Source organism: Rhinatrema bivittatum, chromosome 3, assembly GCF_901001135.1.
Source record: "Rhinatrema bivittatum chromosome 3, aRhiBiv1.1, whole genome shotgun sequence".
Classification (NCBI taxonomy): domain Eukaryota; kingdom Metazoa; phylum Chordata; class Amphibia; order Gymnophiona; family Rhinatrematidae; genus Rhinatrema; species Rhinatrema bivittatum.
The window spans coordinates 569,657,220-569,675,678 of record NC_042617.1 but is presented as its reverse complement, the minus strand read 5'-3'; the positions used below and the strand labels follow the sequence as shown (position 1 = coordinate 569,675,678).

The 18,459-nt window shown below is 42.9% G+C and overlaps 1 protein-coding gene across 1 annotated transcript in view; it reads right to left on the bottom strand.

Moving 5' to 3' along the window:
* MTHFD1L (methylenetetrahydrofolate dehydrogenase (NADP+ dependent) 1 like) overlaps window positions 1-18,459 on the bottom strand; it is a 623,332-nt gene that overhangs the window by 237,494 nt on the left and 367,379 nt on the right. The window contains exons 23-24 of the mRNA XM_029596548.1: window positions 15,831-15,931; window positions 12,490-12,667 (exon numbers count right to left, since the gene is read on the bottom strand). Coding sequence (XP_029452408.1) covers window positions 12,490-12,667; window positions 15,831-15,931 — 279 coding nt within the window. The remainder of the gene's footprint in view (window positions 1-12,489; window positions 12,668-15,830; window positions 15,932-18,459) is intronic.

Sequence of the window (18,459 nt, the reverse complement as noted above, 5' to 3'; positions counted from 1 at the left end):
CATCCTTGTGCACAATAAGGCCTTAATTCCTTCCATGACTGCTCCTCTAATATTCCAATCTGTTTGCTTGGTTGATAAATCCTTGCACTCTATCTTGGTTGTCTATGGGAATGGTAGGTATGGCTCTTTGAATGTGAAAAGATTTACAGCATGCCATCGATGTCTGTTTAACTTGGTAACTATTTCCGCTCATTGGGCCAAATTTTTAAAAAGCCTGTGCGCGTAAAACCGGGGGATACGCGAGTGGCCAGGCCATGCGCGCATTTTACAAACGGCCCAGCCGACACGTGCCAGAGTGCCGAGCTATGTGAAAGGGGTAGGCCGGGGGGTGGGAGCCAATCAGGACAGCTGCCATTAGACCCTGTCCTGGGGAAGCGCACGCCAGCAGCCAGTTGGTGCGTGTAACTTACTTCTGCTCATCAGGGCAGGTAAGTTTAAAATTAAAAAAAAAAAAAGTTAGGTAGGTAGGGATTAGGGGTCAGGGAGGAGAGGGGAAAAGGTAGGAAGGATAGTTAGGTTGATAGAGTTCCCTCCCAGTTGGCTCCTAAACCAGACTTTTTGTCCAGGCAGGAACCGAGATGAGGTCCGACGATGGGTGTCTGTGAAGCGTTTGGCCCGGTCAGCTGCTTGGCAGAGCCGCTCCCTTACTTGGTTCCATAGCCGGAGTATGGTTTGTGATGTCGATTGGGCTGCAGGTGAGGGTACACTGAGTGGAACCAGCAAGGGTAGGTGCGGTTGACGGCCAAAGACTACCGCAAAGAGTGAAACTTCCATGGCAGAGGCGATATGGGTGTTATGGGATAGTTCTGCCCATGGCAGGAGGTCAGCCCAGTTATCTTGCTGGTCATTGACATACGATCGCAGGAGTTTTCAAAGAGTGATTAGTCCTCTCAGCCTGGCCATTTGCTTGAGGATGATAGGCTGATGATAAGTTTTACGTAATATTGAACTTTTAACAGAGAGATCTCCAATATTTAGCAGTGAATTGAGGGCCAAGATCGGAGACGATTTCTTGTGGTAGTCCATGTAAACGAAATACGTAGTTTAAGAAGAGTCGAGCTAACTCTGGAGCCGATGGGAGTCCAGGTAAGGGATAAAGTGGGCCATTTTTGAGAAGCAATCAATGATGACCCAGAGTACAGTATTTCCTTTTGAAGGAGGCAGATCCACGATGAAATCTGTTCGGTGGGTGCAGGAAGTGGTTGAAGAAGCCCTCATGGGTGACCAGTCGGGGGTTTTTCCTGTGCACAAACTGGACAGGAATCCACGTATTCTCGGGAGTCCTTTGTCATACCAGGCCACCAATAGTGCCTTTGGAGCATCTTGAGTCCGGGCTCAGCCGGGGGTGCCCGGCCAGCTTGGAATCGTGAGCCCAACAGAGCACGGAGACGGTGGGGGACCATCATCTTCCCAGCTGATACCGTAGTGGTGACTGCAATTGATATGCAAGCTGGATTAATAATGTGCCTGGGAGTCTCGGGTGTATCTTCTGGTTTGATGGAGATAGAAAGCGCATCTGCATGGAGGTTATTTGCCGCTGGTCGATAGTGAAGCTCGAAGTTGAAGCGCTCAAAGAACAGAGCCCAGCGGGCTTGTCTTGGGTTAAGTAACTGGGTCTCCTTTAGGTGTTCCAGATTTTTATGGTCGGTAAATATTGTGAATTTGTGCTGCGCCCCTTCAAGCCAGGGATGCCATTCTTGGAGGGCAAGTTTCACCTCTAGGAGTTCGCGGTCCTCTATGGTATAATTCTGTTCTGTGGAGGAGAATTTATGTGAATAGAAAGAACATGGAACTAGGGTTCCCTTGGTGGAGTATTGACTCAAGACCGCTCCTGCTCCAATGGCGGATGTGTCGACTTCGACTATGAAGGGGCGGTTAGGATCCGGATGACGTAGACATGGGCCAGTATAGAAGGCCTCTTTCAAGGGTGGAAGGCTGATTGGGCCTTGGGACTCCAGACTCAAAGGTCACATCCCTTCCTTGTCATAGCGGTGAGTGGAGCGGCCAACATGAAGTAATTGGCAATGAAGTTTCGATAGTAATTTGTGAATCCAAGGAATCTTTGTAGGGCTCGGAGACCCACTGGTTGAGGCCAATCTCGAATACCCTGGAGTTTGTCAGGATCCATGGTGAACTCACGCTGGAGATGATGTAGCCTAGGAATGGGAGACTGGATTGTTCAAAAATGCATTTTTCAAATTTAGCATAGAGATCATGGTCTCTAAGGCATTGGAGGACTGTTTGAATGTGGGAATGATGAGACTTCAGGTCTTTGGAGAAGATTAATATATCATCCAGATACACTACGACGAATGAGTACAAAAGATCCCAGAAAATCTCGTTCATTAGCCGCTGGAAGACTGCGGAAGCATTGCAAAGCCCGAAGGGCATTACTACGTACTCGTAGTGACCGTCTCTTGTGTTGAAAGTGGTTTTACAGATGTATTCCGGTTGAATCCTTATTAGATTATATGCCCCCCTGTAGAACTAGTTTAGTAATTATTTGTGCGCCCTGTAGGCGGTCGAACAGTTTACTGATTAAGTGGCAGTGGGTACCGGTCCTTACGGGTTACTGCGTTCAAACCTCTGTAGTCTATGCATGGTCTTAGACTGCCATCCTTCTTCTTTACAAAGAAGAACCCGGCGCCTACCAGGGAAGTAGAGGGTCTTATGAACCCTTTGGCCAAATTTTCCTTGATGATTGTTGACATCGCTTGGGTTTCTGGGAGTGAAAGAGGATAGATTCTGCCCTTGGGAAGCATGGTTCCAGGTAGTAGTTCTATGGGGCAGTTAAACTTCTGGAGTGGAGGCAGGATATCGGCGTTTTGTTTGAGAACACGTCCTCAATGTACGGAGCAGGTAACCCAGGAAGGGTTGTAGAGCTTAGAATAGTCACAGATGGAGACACTTGCCGTAAACAATGAGTTTGACATCGAGGGCCCCACTGGGTGAGTTGCAGGGATTGCCAGTTGAAGTGGGGTTCATGTAACTGAAGCTAAGGAAGTCCAAGGACTACTGGGTGTGTTGATCGTTTCAAGATCAGGAGAGAGATCTCCTCATCATGGAGGGTCCCAACAGTGAGGCGAATGGCCATGGTACGGTGAGTGATCCGATCAGGGAGAGGTTCTCCTTGAATTGAGGCGATACGTAGTGGTATGCCCAGTGGTTGGATTGGTATCTGAAGGAGATTGACGATTTCTTCTATAATGAAATTTCCACTCACTCCAGTGTCCACGAGGGCAGTGGTGGCGAATGAACGTGACTCCCTAGAGGGAGATTGGCAGCAACAGTTGAGGGCCAGAAACTGAAGTGTCCAAGGTCAGGACCCTCGCCGGGCTCAGGCTTTGGAGTTTTCACAGACGCAAAGGGCATGTCTGAAGAAGGTGTCTGGAACCGCTGCAATATAAGCAAAGATCAGATTTTTTTGCATCGGAGATGTTCCTCTGGAATCAGGCGGCCATGGTTGATCTGCATAGGCTCCTCGGGACGTTGAGGGGCCGCTGGTAAGGTCTTCAACCGAGGACTCGCCAAACAGGGTGGTTGTAGGGCAGGAGGTCGAAGGACCCTTACTTCCTGATGCCGTTGTCGAAGGCGGTAGTCGATTCTACCGACCAGGGAGATCAGGTCTTCCAGAGATACGGGGATCTCACGGGCAGCTAGTTCATTCTTAAGGGCAGGAGACAGTCCCTCAAGGTAGAGTGCCCACAGGCAGTCTTCTTGCCAACCCAACTCAGTTGCTAGAGTTCTAAACTCCACTATATATTCAGCGAGCAAGTGCGAGCCTTGACGGAGGTGGAGTAGATGGTGGCCAGTGACTCCTGTTGGCCTGGGTCCTTGAAGGTGAGTCGGAAGACGGAGATGAACTGAGGGAGCTGGTGAAGAATTATGTCGGAATGCTCCAGAGAGGGGAAGCCCATGCCAGGGCCTTCCCCTCAAAACGCGAAAGGATGAACATAATCTTAGTTGCTTCATTGGGAAAAAGCGAGGGTTGCAGTGAGAACTGCATATAACACTGGTTTATGAAGCCTCGACAGATGCTAGGATTCCCATTGAAACGGGATGGAGCTGGGAGGGCCAGCAATGCCCGTGAGGGCAAGGTATGGGCAAGAGCCCCTGGTTTGGACATGGCAGATTCCTCCAATTGAGAACGCAACTTTTCCACGGAGGAGGCCAATGCTTCCATGATCCATTGTTGTTCTCGGACATGAGTGACCAGACCAGGGATGGCCTGCAAGGAAGGAGACTCCGCCAAGTCCATAGCCTTGGCAACCTGTTGCGCTGGAAGTGGACCGTTGGCCTGGTGCAGGATTGGTACGGCCCTCTGGTTGGACCTAGTCAGTGCCTGCCACCAGGAGGCGGAGCATACAAGGAGACAGAGGCTAGCTGGAGCTTCGCCAATAACAGTCCGGAGTTTCCGCAGGTTGAGTCCTTGGGTACCCAGACTGCCTGGACTTAGGTGGGCCTCAGATGGTCTTCCAGAGAGGTAGCAGAGGGGTGTGCCCACCATAAGCAAGGATGTGTGGCTGATGCAGAGAGGATAGACCAGACCCGAACTGGAAGCCCCAGAGACCTCAGGAAGGTAACAGTTCAGGAATGTTCTCTGGGCTAGGCAGGCAGTGGTCAGTTCCAGGCGGCAGACGAAGAGAATGGTCAGGCAGGCAGTGGTCAGTTCCAGGCAGCAGATAAAGAGAATGGTCAGACAGGACGAGGTCAGTACCACAGAACAGTCCGAGGAGGTATTATCTGAGTACGGATATGGGAACACACAGAGACGCTGGAACAAGGAGATACTTGAAACACAGGATAGTCAAGCTTACTACACCATGGTGTCGACCCGATTGCCAAAGCGAGGTCCTGGGGACAGGGCCTCGCTATATATAGGGCTTTCAAGTGATGTCATCAATCTGCGCCCCCATTGGTGTTCTCACGCTTGGCCCTTTAAATCGGAGCACGTCAGCCGCACTCGCGCCTAGGGGCGGGACTGAAGTGGCCGAAGACGCGGAGCCACGACGGGAGCTCCGCTGTGAGGCCTGCGGCGTGGAGGAAGCTGGAGAGGGCTGTGGTGAGCGATGGGGACGGCGGGAGCTGGCAGCAGCGGTGAGACTGGAACTAGTTGATGGCAGCACGAGGTGAGCAGGCCCGGTTGCGGCCGGGATGTGCAACAGTTTGCTCAGCTGGTTATACTGCAGTTTCTTTTCCATGCGGGAAAAAAAATGCTCCATTACCAGGAGATCAACCATTGACCTTGAACAATTGAAAGTGATTCTTGATAAAGAGTTACCAAATTTAGATTCCTTCTTCCATAGATTTAGCAACATTTGACTGGGATAGAATATTTCTTAATGCTGTTAACCGAATTGCCCCTGCTAAAACTTTTTTTTTTCTCAAAGAAATAAAAAAACCAAATGGTATACCTATGGTTTGAGTGCCATTTGTCATGGGCTGTCGCTTTGAGAGAGCTTGGCAGCATTCTTGGAGTTTATTAACTCTTGAACAGTTCAGAAATCAACTTGATTTATATTGCTCCACATGTGACAATGCCTTTTGCAGCCTTCTTTACTAGAAGACTACAAAAGAAATTTAATAATCCTCGCAAACTGTTTGCAATTGTTAAGAAATTTGTCACGAGTCCAAAGACTAACAGTTCCGTGACGAATAATACACCAGGCTCTCTTCTATGTGAACAGTTCATGAATTTCTTTTTGAAAAAATGTTTGACATATTTAATACTTTCACAAATAATCCCACCTTGACCATGAAGTCTCCTTCTGCTGCTATCTAGTCAAATTTTCATTCTTTAGATACAACTGAAATTTCAGAGATTTTTGTTTCCATGAGATCTTCATTTTGTATACTAAATCCGTCACACATTGGGGTAGATTTTAAAAGGGTTACGCGCGTAACCGGGTTTACGCGCGCCGGGCCTATTTTAAAAGGCCTGGCGACGTGCGTAAAGTCCAGGGCTGCGTGTAAGGCGGGGCGGGGTGGTCTAGGGGCGGGATCAGGCTCCCGGCACAGTGGCCATTTTTGCTGCTGTGCCAGGGATCGCGCGCCGGCAGTCTGTTGATGCACAGAACTTACTTCAGCCCCAGGGCTAAAGTAAGTTTCGAGATAAAAAGAAAACCAAGTAAAAGGTAGGGGGGGGAAGGGCAGAGGAGGTAAGGGAAGGGAAGGTGGGGTGAGGGGGGTTAGGAAAGTTCCCTCCTAGGCCGCTCTGATTTCGGAGCGGTTTGGGAGGGAACGGGGGAAGGCACGCAGCTCGGCACGCTCAAGGTGCACAATTGTGCACCTTGAGCGTGCCGACCCCTGATTTTATAACTTGCGTGTGCAAGTTATAAAATCGGGTGTACATGTGTGTGCGCCGGGTAGCACGCGCACATGTATGCCGCGAGCGCTCCTTTTAAATTCTACCCCTTTGGTTTTTAAGAGCATCAAGGATTTGACTGCCCTAGCTTTAACAAAAATTGTTAATCTTTCTTTTTCCCAAGGGAAATGTCCATCCTTCTTGACGTGTGCCTCAATTCAACCATTACTAAAAGGTCCTGATTTAGACCCCCAAAACAGGCCAAACTACAGACCTATCTCATCACTTTCATTGGTCTCAAAGGTTATAGAATCTTCTGTTCTCTGCCAGCTTGATGATTTTCTCCAGGCCAGTTTGATCCTGGATCACTTCTAGTTTGGCTCTTGGAAGTCTCTTAACACCGAAATTCTACTGTTATATCATGTACAGATGCTTAGATGAAACTTTGATAATGGAAAAAGCTATGTGCTGGTGTGTTTAGACACAGCATGCCCTACAGGTTCTTCTGAACTCTATGGCTAGGCTATCTGGTCTAAAAAAAAAAAGGGAACATACAGTAGTATATCCACTATTTTGAGAGAACTCCACTGGCTCCCAATTGAAGAGAGAATCCGATATGTCTGCTTTGCTAACCCACAAAATGCTCAGATGGATTCTCTTCCTTGGATTAACCAGCTTCTCCATATTTATAACCCTGGACGAACGATGCGTTCATCACAGAAAGAACTGTTGGATAGCCCATCAATGCAGCATGTAAGTTTAGTTGAATCTTGGGACAGACTTTTTTTCATTGCAGGAGAGATACTTTGAATTCCTTGTCTTTAGCATGAATGACAACTGAATACCCAAAAGCTTTTAAAAAAGTTATTAAAGACACATCTTTTCTGCTAGGCATTTGATTGCTTAAAGTAGGATGTTACTCTTTGTGTTGCATTATGTTTGCTTTTTTGTTTTATATTTTATGCGTGTACACATTGTAAGATGCCTAGAATTGTGGATAGGCACATACAAATCATTTTAAATAAACAACTTGCTATAGAGAAGGCAGGCATTTAACAAACATTAATGTGCTTTAGTACACACTGGCCCCTAAGGCATTCTACTGCCTACCTCCCTTCAACTGAGAAAATTGTCCATGTAATCCTACTCTCTGTTTCCCCTCTTTTAACCAGTTTTTAATCCACAAAAGGACATTGCCACCTATCCCATTACTTTTTACTTTTCCTAGAAGCCTCTCATGAGGAGCTTTGTCAAATACCTTCTGAAAATCCAAATACACTATTTATTTATTTTTAAATTCGTATATACCGACATTCCTGTATGTCATACAGATCATACCGGTTTACAATGCAACAGAACGGTCGCATGGTAGCGATACATTGAACATTAGAACATATGAGTGAAAAAAAAAAACGTTAACAGCTTGATCACAAACAATTACAAGTAAAAAAAATGAAAACGGGAAAGGATTAACAACTCGGATGAAAAATAAACTTCGATACAGAGCAGAAAATTCGACATCGAGAACAGTATAGGACCCAAACTGGACGTGGGTTAGGTAGGGATGAGTTCAAGAATGGGAGCTGCTCTGTCTCATTTGAAAGTAGTTGTGCATCACTAGACCCGTGAGTGGTAAGAAAACTTCTACAGTGTTTGTTACTGAACTCTTTTGCATAGTGCATCAATGCTAATGAATGTTGTGATATGCTTGTTTCCCAGACATGCGATCGATGCAATGAGCAGGATGCCTTTCATAGCTATTTAATAATCCACTTTTACATAACTTGAAGGAAAATAGATCATGGGATGCTATCCTTACATGATGAAAGCACTAGACAGGGAGATGCGCCCTGGAAAATACCAAATCTGCCACTCTTTCTATGGCATAACTCTTTTCCAGTGTGTCTCTCTCTCTTCTATGCAGAACATTATCTGCTGACCAAGGAGGTTTGAAGTGAATCCACTAACCCTAGATCTAGATCATTTAATAAAACAGTGAGGATGTTTGTTTAAAAAGTACATCTATGATTTACTGTAGTCATTTTATAGGCAATATGGACACATAAGGAAGGCTTTGCATGTTTTTCCATAAGCTGTTGAAATGAGACTTGGCCTTTGGAGGAACAATGTATACATCTGTTAATGCAATCGTTTGTTAAAATTACAGAAAATTATTGTAAACATGTTGATGGCATTATATTGATATCACAAACCCCTGCCCCAGCATTCTACAAGTAATGCCCGTGTTGAAAAGCACGATGTTCCTATTTTGTTGTTAGTCATATAGGGGGCCATTTGGTTTCGATTGTGTAGGTTATAAATGTATAGATAACATTGTTTATTTTCATAAGAATTTAAAGAGCATACTTTTTCAAGCAGCATACTCTGGTCCGAACTCCAGTCGTAATTGCACAGATGTCAGGATGTTTATTTTTTAATCCATTTATTGTATATTATGTGTTTCAATTGCTTTACTGTAATTTATGTAATGCTGTTTTATTCTGTAATCTGCTTAGCAGGTTTTTGCTATAAGCAGAACATAAATATTTGCGACTAAAAAAAACAAAATGTAATGCTTTATTTTGTCTTTCCAAAGGCACTGAGCATATTTAAGAGCACTATCATCTTCTTGTGAGGACTCTGTATATAATTTTTAGGTAACAGTACCTTTATATATGATCTGAGCTTATCAGAAAATAACACTACACTGTTTGTCTTAAATAATGGAAATTTTATTACGGATGTCTAGAGGTAACACAGTGATCTTAATAACCCTTCGTGTCCTTCATGGCTTCTTAAGCAGGCCAAACCTAGTCTCCTGCATCGCTTCCAAACCGCAACAAATACCTCACTCACTGAGGAGCACCTTCCAAAGTGTCTCAAAAGAGCAATAAACTGACCTATTCTCAAAAAAGAGAACTGCGACCCAATCGACCTCAACAACTACTGTCTCATCTCTAATCTGCTTTTCTTGAGCAAAATCATTGAGAAAACAGTCCATATGCACTCTTCAACCACTTACAATGCACCAACGCTCTCCTATCAATCAGGTTTCTGGCCTCATCACAGCACAGAAACAAATTCATCTTTATGACTTCTTTACTGTTAAACTCCTCAATGCAACAGTCTCTCATACTGTAACATGTTTTGAACTCCCTGGCTGGAAAAGCATGAGGCAAATAAATGATGATGATGATGATCTTACTGCTATAAGCTTATTACTTATCAGAGTTGCAAGCATTGGGGATTCAGAAAATATTATAAATAGAAAAGTATTTTGTTCATACAATCAGGAAGGCACTGGGTATATCAAATCAATTGCACTTATAAGTTACCAATGTGGCATTCTGATTAAATCCCTGTGAGGAAACAAGTGCCCATACCTCGTTATTCAGTCTCTGTGTTAGGCTTGTCCTAACACAGAGGTATCGGGAGGGGACTTTTCTGCATATGGTATTATCCCAGCTTAATTTGAAGATTATTATAACTCCTTGAGGAGCTACAAAAGTTCTCTTCCAGAATGGGAGAGGCAGAGAGATGTCAGGGCTCTTTTCGATGTCCCTTGTGGCCAAAGCAAAACTAATTCTTTTTTTCTTCTCCTTTTTTCGTAGGTAATCCTCTGCACTTAATGAGAGCAATTAACCTTCAGAGTAGCAATCCAATTGGTCAGCACTGCCCATTTTTTATTCAAAATGCAGTAGCTGGCAGCAAGACATGATTGACCAGGTTTTTGTGATTGGGTAATTTGGACAGCAAAATCCATATACACCAGTCTTCCTGGCATCAGGGGCCAGGTGTCTGTTTTGAGAGCATAGTCCTTTCCTTTGTCTTAGGGCAGCTCTACAAATAAGCTTCTTTATGTAGCCATCATGCCAGACCATTGCTTGCCTGAACAGAAAGGTCCAGTTTGTCTGTGTATGTATACACACACACACACACACACACGTCAATCATCCATTTTGTTGCCAGAAATTCAATTTTATATATCACATACACAGTCAGAAGGTTTTACAGGGCCTTGCTCCTCCATTTTCATTTGCTAAAAATAAATATTTATACTATACGTATAGTGTATACAATTTATAAGGCTTAAACATACAGTACTGGTACTTGGGCCTAAATATGAGATTAATCAAATTTTAGTATTCTAAATCTGTAACCCAAGAATCCTCCGAGGCCAAACATTTCTAAACATTCTAGCATTTCTAAAGGAAACATGCTTTTTTTTCAAATATCATACACTTAATATTAACAAAGTTCTCTTTTTAAGCATTATGTTTTCCACATAAAGCAGTTGTACTTTTTACCAAGCTCAGAATTCTGATTTAGGATTAAGCATAGCACAATTATAGTAAGGAACAGCAAGGTGTGGAAATGGCTTTATTTGCAGTTTCTATTTTTGTTTTTCTTTCTGCATTAATACATTTTTATTGAAGTCATTATGCAGAAAATAAGGGACAACAAAAAAAGTTGTAGGTGATAGCTTTTTGTTGTGCTAGATCAATATGTAAGGAAGGCTTCACTCCTTGCTTTTTTTTTTTTCCAGCTGCTGGAAGAGTTTCTTCCAGCAGCATTTTTAGATCCTCCCCAGTTGTTTGGCCATTCCCCCTTATTTGGGATTGGCTGAGCTCCCCTTTTTAAGGAGAAATTACTACTTACCTGATAAATTTCCTTTTCAGGTGAATCCAACGTCCCACCCTTGATGGGCGACAACAATCTAACCTCCACCCATGACACCGCCTGAGCCCTAGTGGAATGAGCCCTAACCTGACGAGGCAATGGCGGCTCGGCGTCCACATACGTGACTGTGACTACCTCCTTAATCCAGCAGGCTGTTGTAACCAATAGCTTGCTGGATTAAGGAGGAATCCTCCCCACAACCCCTTTCAATTATCCGACCTGTCCAACCCTCTCCCCCCCCCCCCCCCCCCGCCCTCAAGGTCTCCTCCCAAATTAACCACTTAAAAGCTAAATGTAGATCATATTCTATAACCCATATTCCCAAGATGCAACGTTATAACGTTATAATATAAATGCCTCTCTTTTCCTTTATATAAGTTACCATGTTACAATGTAAAAATGTTTGTCTTTTATACAAATTACCAAGTTACCATGTTTCCTTGTTACAAGTTACCATTTTACAATTTAAAATAAGCAGATATTGTCTTATATTGTCTGTTATATGTAAACCGATGTGATATCTCGATCGAATGTCGGTATATAAAAACAAATAAATAATTAAAATAAATAAATAAATAACCAGCGACACGGCTCACACTGCTTACTCCCACCATGGATTAAAAACAGCCGGTCCGTCTTCCTGAGAGGTTCAGAAATCTCTAAATACCTCAAGATATGCCTCTTGACATCCAAAGGGCCATAACAGGCAATATTCCTCCACATCTCTTTCCCTCTCCAGAGACGGCAGGAAAATAGACTGATTCAAGTGAAAATCCAAAACCACCTTTGGCAAAAACGAAGGAACAGTTCGCACCTGTATTGCCCCCAGGAGTCTCTCGTAGAAACGGCTCCGGGCAAGACAATGGCCTGCAGTTCAGACACTTGACGAGCAGAACAAACTGCCACAAGACACACTGTCTTTAAGATCAGTAATCTTCACATCGACACCAACCACCCCTTTCAGATCCCAATATTTCAGCAAGTTTCTAACTCCAAGAAACTCCTGGATTAAACACGGAATAAAAAAAGCAGCAGGTAAGGACCATTTGGCCCATCCCGCCTGCTAAATTTATTCCTGCTGAAATGCCGTGGAACAGCAATGAAAATCAGCATCTTCCACCTGACCACAGAACAAATAAATACATCATGGACAGTGGACAGCAGCATTCCAAGACCTTTCGCTTATGCTCATTCTGCCCGAGGGCTGCTCTTTTGCTGAAGAATCCCACGTTTCCACGAATTGCTGCTTAAAAACCAGGTCCATAAAAATTTGGTTTGCATTCTGAACAATATCAAAATAACGTCAAGACCTAGTTCGAATAAAGATCCAAAGGAAACACTGCTACAGAATAAGGGCCCTGCAATGCATAAACTTGTTCAGCTCAATTGCTTCTGGTCACCAAGTTGCTGCATATGAAATGGGTTACTTGGTACTTTACATGAGATATTCCTTTATTTGCTAAAGTAAATTAAAACCCCCCAAAAAACATTTTTTTTAACCTTACCTGCAGGTCATACAGAAATCTAAAGTTGTTCTTTTGACTGGAAGCTCCCTTCACTGCTCGAGCCAAGTCCACAGCCCCTCTGCCACCCAGGGCCCAGTGGTTACAGGGAACCGCATCAAATGCTCCGGATTCTTTGGCAATCCTGCAGACAAGGTCAACCTCCGCACGCGAATCAGTTCTAGGAACAAAAAAAATGTATGGGTTTTTTTTTCCTCTCTCACTTCCTCTCTCTCATAAAGGAGGTAATATTCAAAGGCGTTACACGTGTCTGAATGTAACATACTCTCATAGCAATGTTCAAAACCTAATTCCATGCATAAAGTGCACTTATGCAAGTAAAACTTATTGACAATTCAATGGCAAATGTTGTAGCAAGTTTTAAAACCCTACATACATACATAAAGGGGCAGATTTTAAAACATGTGCGCGGGGCGTAGATTTGTTCGCGCAACCTGGCGCGAACAAATCTACGCCCGATTTTATAACATGCGCGCGCTGCTGCGCGCATGTTATAAAATCCAGGGTCGGCGCGCGCGCAGGGGGGGTGCACAATTGTGCAAACTGCGCGCGCCGAGCCGAGCAGGCGGCCTCGGAGGGAACTTTTTTTCCGGCCACCCCCACCTTCCCCTCCCTTCCCCTACCTAACCCACCCCCCAACCTTAACTAAATCCCCCCTCCTACCTTTGTTGAGAAAGTTTTATGACTGCCCGAGGCAGGCGTAACTTGCACGCGCTGGCTGGCCAGGCCCCGACACAGGCCGCTGTGTCGGGACACTCGGCCACACCCCAGGACCGCCCCCAGACCACAGTTACGCTCCCGGACACACCCCCGGACCACGGCCCCGCCAACAGCCCCCGGACAGCCCATTTTTCGAAGCCCTGGGACATGCGTGCATCCCGGGGAGGTAGGGGTAGGTTTTCGGGGGTTGCGCGCGTTATCTTGCGCGTGCAACCCTTTGAAAATCTACCCCCCATTGTGCATTTACACTTGTAAAACTCTGTTTTAAGCATGAAAATCCTTTTGAAAATTACCCCCAAATGTTTCATGGTGACAAGGAATTAGAAGATGATTTATTTACAAGCATTTTGCTGACAACATTTTTGGTCTTTTGCAGGCTTTTTTTTTTTTTTTTTTGGGTCCGGGTGGTTTCCTTCTTTTCCATTGGACTTCCACCTGAATCAGAGCCAGCCTCTTTTGAGCTATGGTGCTACGAGTGCAGTGAAGACTGGTTGATTACCCCCCCCTCTATTTTATATCTCCCTTCTCACCTGCACAACTCAGCCCAGTGACAGTCTTTGGCCAGGGGCCACAAACCATAAAACACAGTCCCTTTGAAAATCACCCTCTATAAGACTCATTTCATTTGCATGGGCAACACCAGCCCTATGCTAAGCATGCTATCCTGATGGCACCGTGCACATCTGGAATTAGGCGGAAAGACCACACAGAGAATGCTCTGTCTGTGATGTCAGCATGAAGGAAGGACATGAAGTAAAAAAGCAGTAGCCATGCTCCAATCCTAAACATGCCCCTTTTAAAGTTTTTCAGTACAGGTCTGACTGGAGTGGAGGAGTAGCCTTTTAGTTAGAGCAGTGGGCTACAGACCGGAGTTCAAATCCCGCTACCGCAACTTGTGACTTTTGGCAAGTCACTTCACCTTCCATTCCCCTCAGGCGCAAGTTTAAATTGTAAGCCCTCTGGGCATAGGAAAATACCTACAGCAGCTGAATATAATATGTTTTGAATTGCCTAAATAAATTAAACTAGAAATTAATGGGAAATAAAAAAAATTTAATATTAAAATGGAAAATACAGATTGCTGAGCACTAGAAATCATACTTTTATAATTGTCAGCTAACAAGACCTGGTTTATGTTTGTGCTGCCATATTGACCTTTTTTTAAAGAAATAAATACAAAATTAATTACTGCTTTATCCTCAGAAGATCCTCACTTCCAAATAGGAAAACATTTAACATGATCAATACCATCACAGATACCACATTTTTAATCTACAGCTCAGAAGCTACATTCTCCATGCTAACCTCTCCTATGATAGGATGCACTGACATCTTTATACAGCTAAATGTAGAACATAAAAACATGAATGGAGGTGGGTGGTAAGGGAAGGGGTACGATTTAAAAGGACCCTCATCTTTTTTGAAGACCCAGAACATCCTCTGCTATCGAATATCAGAGGTACTCCTGCCAAATATATTTGGGACGGAGTTTGCGGACGTGAATAAACGATGGTGTGCGTCTCTCGGAGGCAGATCCATGGGCGAAGTTAACGATATAAGTGGAGTATCTATGATGGCCTTTCCTCCTATGTAGCACAAATTTCTTATTTGCAGGCTGTGGCAAATTAGTATTTCTTTGGTCTGAACATCTGATGATGTTCAGCTGAATATGGATACTTCCCACTATTTGTATTCTGGCCATATTTTTGGTGAACTGGTGCTTCATTAGTAGGTACTCTGCAGGCTGTGCTATCTTTTATTGGATTCAACCCAAGAATTAGGCAAATCTGATCCTATAGATAGTATATGAGCTTTCAAGACCAGATAGTTGACATCTGACAAATGGTATTGTTGCCTTTAGAAAGAACTTCTTTTGTTTTGATGTGCAGTTGGAACAATGGGCTAAAAACTAAGAAAACCAGAATTCAAATCTGGTTTCTCCCAATGACATTCTTTGTGACCTTGGGAAGGTCACTTTATCTCCTGTTGCCTCGATACCAATTTAGAATGTGGGATCTTTCAGGAAATAATTTATCATACATGAATAATTAACACTGTACAGTCCTGCATTCATCCAGTATTGTCATAGAAATAAGAATTGTCATCATCTTTGGATAACTGTTACGTTGGTCTAATAAAAAGATAATGCATGTTGCAAATAATCCTTTTTTTTATATTTCTAAAACTGCTACAACTACTGTCACTCTGCACTCTTTTCTAATTTAGCGAACTGTAGAAACAGTCAGTTTTGTGGTCAGATCTTTTAAGTTTTCCAATATGCATTCTCTTGTGCTGTGGAAGGATAAGTTATGTAAAAACAAAATCTGTGCAACATAAATACTAAAATATTTAAAGTGTTTGCTATCAATTACAAATTTCATGCAGCAACAAGCAATAATGCACTCCAGAATGTTGTGCATTAGAGACAGATTACTTCCTGATCACATGTACCCAATGCATGACAATATTCTGATATATAGCTCAATAAGGTACAAAATGTTTGGCCAATCCAGTCTCATGAACTGGACAAATGCCATTCCCAGCTTAATAATAAAGAACACATGTAGGCAAAGAACCTCTGGAAACACAGTGGAAGGACTTACTTGAATACATTTAGAGCCACCACAACTGGAATGCCAAAGAGACGAGCAATCTGAATTTGTTTCTGTAGATTGCAACAGCCATCCGTCACCAGCTGGAGGTTCTGTGGCATAGACAGACAGAAAATAGATCGTCTCTGTCTTATTTGTGCAACTAGTAATAGTCTTTTCTTTTTTTTTGGTTATATTCAAAACCACTTTGATGATATAACTTTAACTTTCAATAGCCAATACCTTAACTACATAACTAGTCAAGGTTCAGTATTTTAGCACCTTGCCAAGCTTCTGCCTTTATAGACACAGCAAGATTTACCATGGAAAGATTTGTCACTCAATGTTAAGATTCTAAAAATAATAATTAAAAAAAAATAATTAAAAAAAACAAACAAACCAAACAAACAAGAAAATACAATGACAAACCCACCTCTGGGCAGACAGAAATCTATACTACTAATGGTAGTTTCCAGTAGATAGCTAGCAGTTTTAACCCTACTCAAATCAACAGCGCCACCTAAGGGGACAACCTGGTAATGTATTTAATGTAACTGCTAAAATGTAGCTTAAGCCAAAACATGATGTTTAGGGTTCTCTGTACCAATCACTTTTCCCACAGACACAAAATGAGAGAAAAATCTTAAGACAATTTTATTACATACATCTTAAATGAAAAGAACCTATTGTACAGCAAAAACCTTGTTTTCCCTCCTCCAACCCCCCTTCCCCTCGCCCCTCCCTCTCCCCCCCCCCCCCAGTTCTATTATCAGTTTCATTGTAAAGCCCTGTTGGCTACTTTTTTGTTCCATGGAAACCGATGTGATGTTTTCTTAACAAATGTCGGTATACAAAAAAAGGTCAAATAAATAAATAAATAAATAAACTAACTCCAAACTTTACAACAGAAAGAATTAAAAACTCAAGTATAATGACATATTTTAATGAGGTCTTTAACCTTCATGATTACCACTACTATTTATTATTTCAAAAGCGCTACTAGAAATGTGCAGCACTGCATAAAAACACATAAGAAACAGTCCCTGCTCCTTGAGGCTTATAATCTAGTCAAGATAATCAAGAGTCTCTGAGAAGAATATTTATTGTAGAGAAGTGGTTAGGATTTAAAAACAGCCTCAAAAAGGACAACATAAGAACTTGCCATACTGGATCAAACTGAGGAATCATTAAATCCAGTATCCTGTTTCCAACAGTGGCAAATCCAGGTTTCAAGTACCTGGTAAGATCCCAAATAGTAAATAGATCCATGCTGCTATCGTGCAATGATAAATCGTGGCTATTCTTAAGTCTACTTGGTTAATAACAGTTTATTGACTTCTCATCCAGTAATCTGTCCAAACCTTTTTTAAACCCAGTTTCACTAACTGCCTTAATCACATCCTCTGGTAATGAATTCCAAAGCTTAATTGTGCATTGAGTGAAAAATTATTTTCTCTAATTTGTTTTGAATGTACTACTTACTAACTTCATGGAGTGCCCCCTAGGCGTTGCATTTTTTGAAAGAATAAATAACCGATTTACATTTACCCGTTCTATTCCACTTGTGATTTTATAGACCTCTATCATATCCATCCTCAGCAGTCTCTTCTCCAAACTGAACAGCCCCAACCTCTTTAGCCTTTCCTCATTGGGGAGTGTTCCATACCCTTTATCATTTTGGTTACCCTTTCCTGTACCATTTTTTAATACACCCATATCTTTTTTTGAGATGCGGCAATCAGAACTGCACACAATACTATAGGTGCAGCCTCAATATTGAGCCATACAAAGGCATTATGACATTCACCATTTTATTCTTCCTTCCTTTCCTAATGATTCCTAACATTCTGCTTGCTTATTTGACCAATGCTGCACACTGAACAGAGGATTTCAAGGTATTGTCCACTATGAAGCCCAGGCCCTTTGTCTGGGCAGTAACTCCTAATATGGAACCTAATATCATGTAACGAAAGTGTAGGTTACTTTTCCCCATATGCATCACTTTGCACTTGTCCATATTAAATTTCAACTGCCATTTAAATGCCCAGACTTCCAGTCTCACAAAATCCTCCAATTTTTCACAATTTGCTTGTAATTTATCAACTCAGAATAATTTAGTATCATCTGCAAATCTGATCACTTCACTCGAGGTTCCCATTTTCAGATCGTTTATAAATATGTTAAAAAGAACCGGTCCCAGTACAGATCCTTGAGGCACTCCACTGTTTACTCTACTCCACTGAGAAAACTGACCATTTAGTCCTACTCTCTGCTTCATATCGTTTAACCAGTTTGTAATCCACAATAGGACATTGCCTCCTATCCTGTGACTTTCAATTTTCCCAGGATTCTCTCATAGGGGACTTTGTCAAATGCCTTTTGAAAATCCAAATACACTGCATTCATTGGCTCATCATTATCCAAATTTATTAACCCCTTCAAAAAATGTAGCAGATTGGTAAGGCAAGATTTCCCATGTGTAAATCCATGCTGTCTGTGTTCTATTAAACTATGTCTTTCTATATGGTCTTTGATTTTCTTCTTTAGAATAATTTCCATGATTTTTCCTGGCACTTAAGTCAGACTCACTAGTCTACAGTTTCCCGGATCACCCCTGGAGCCCTTTTTAAAAACTGGGGAT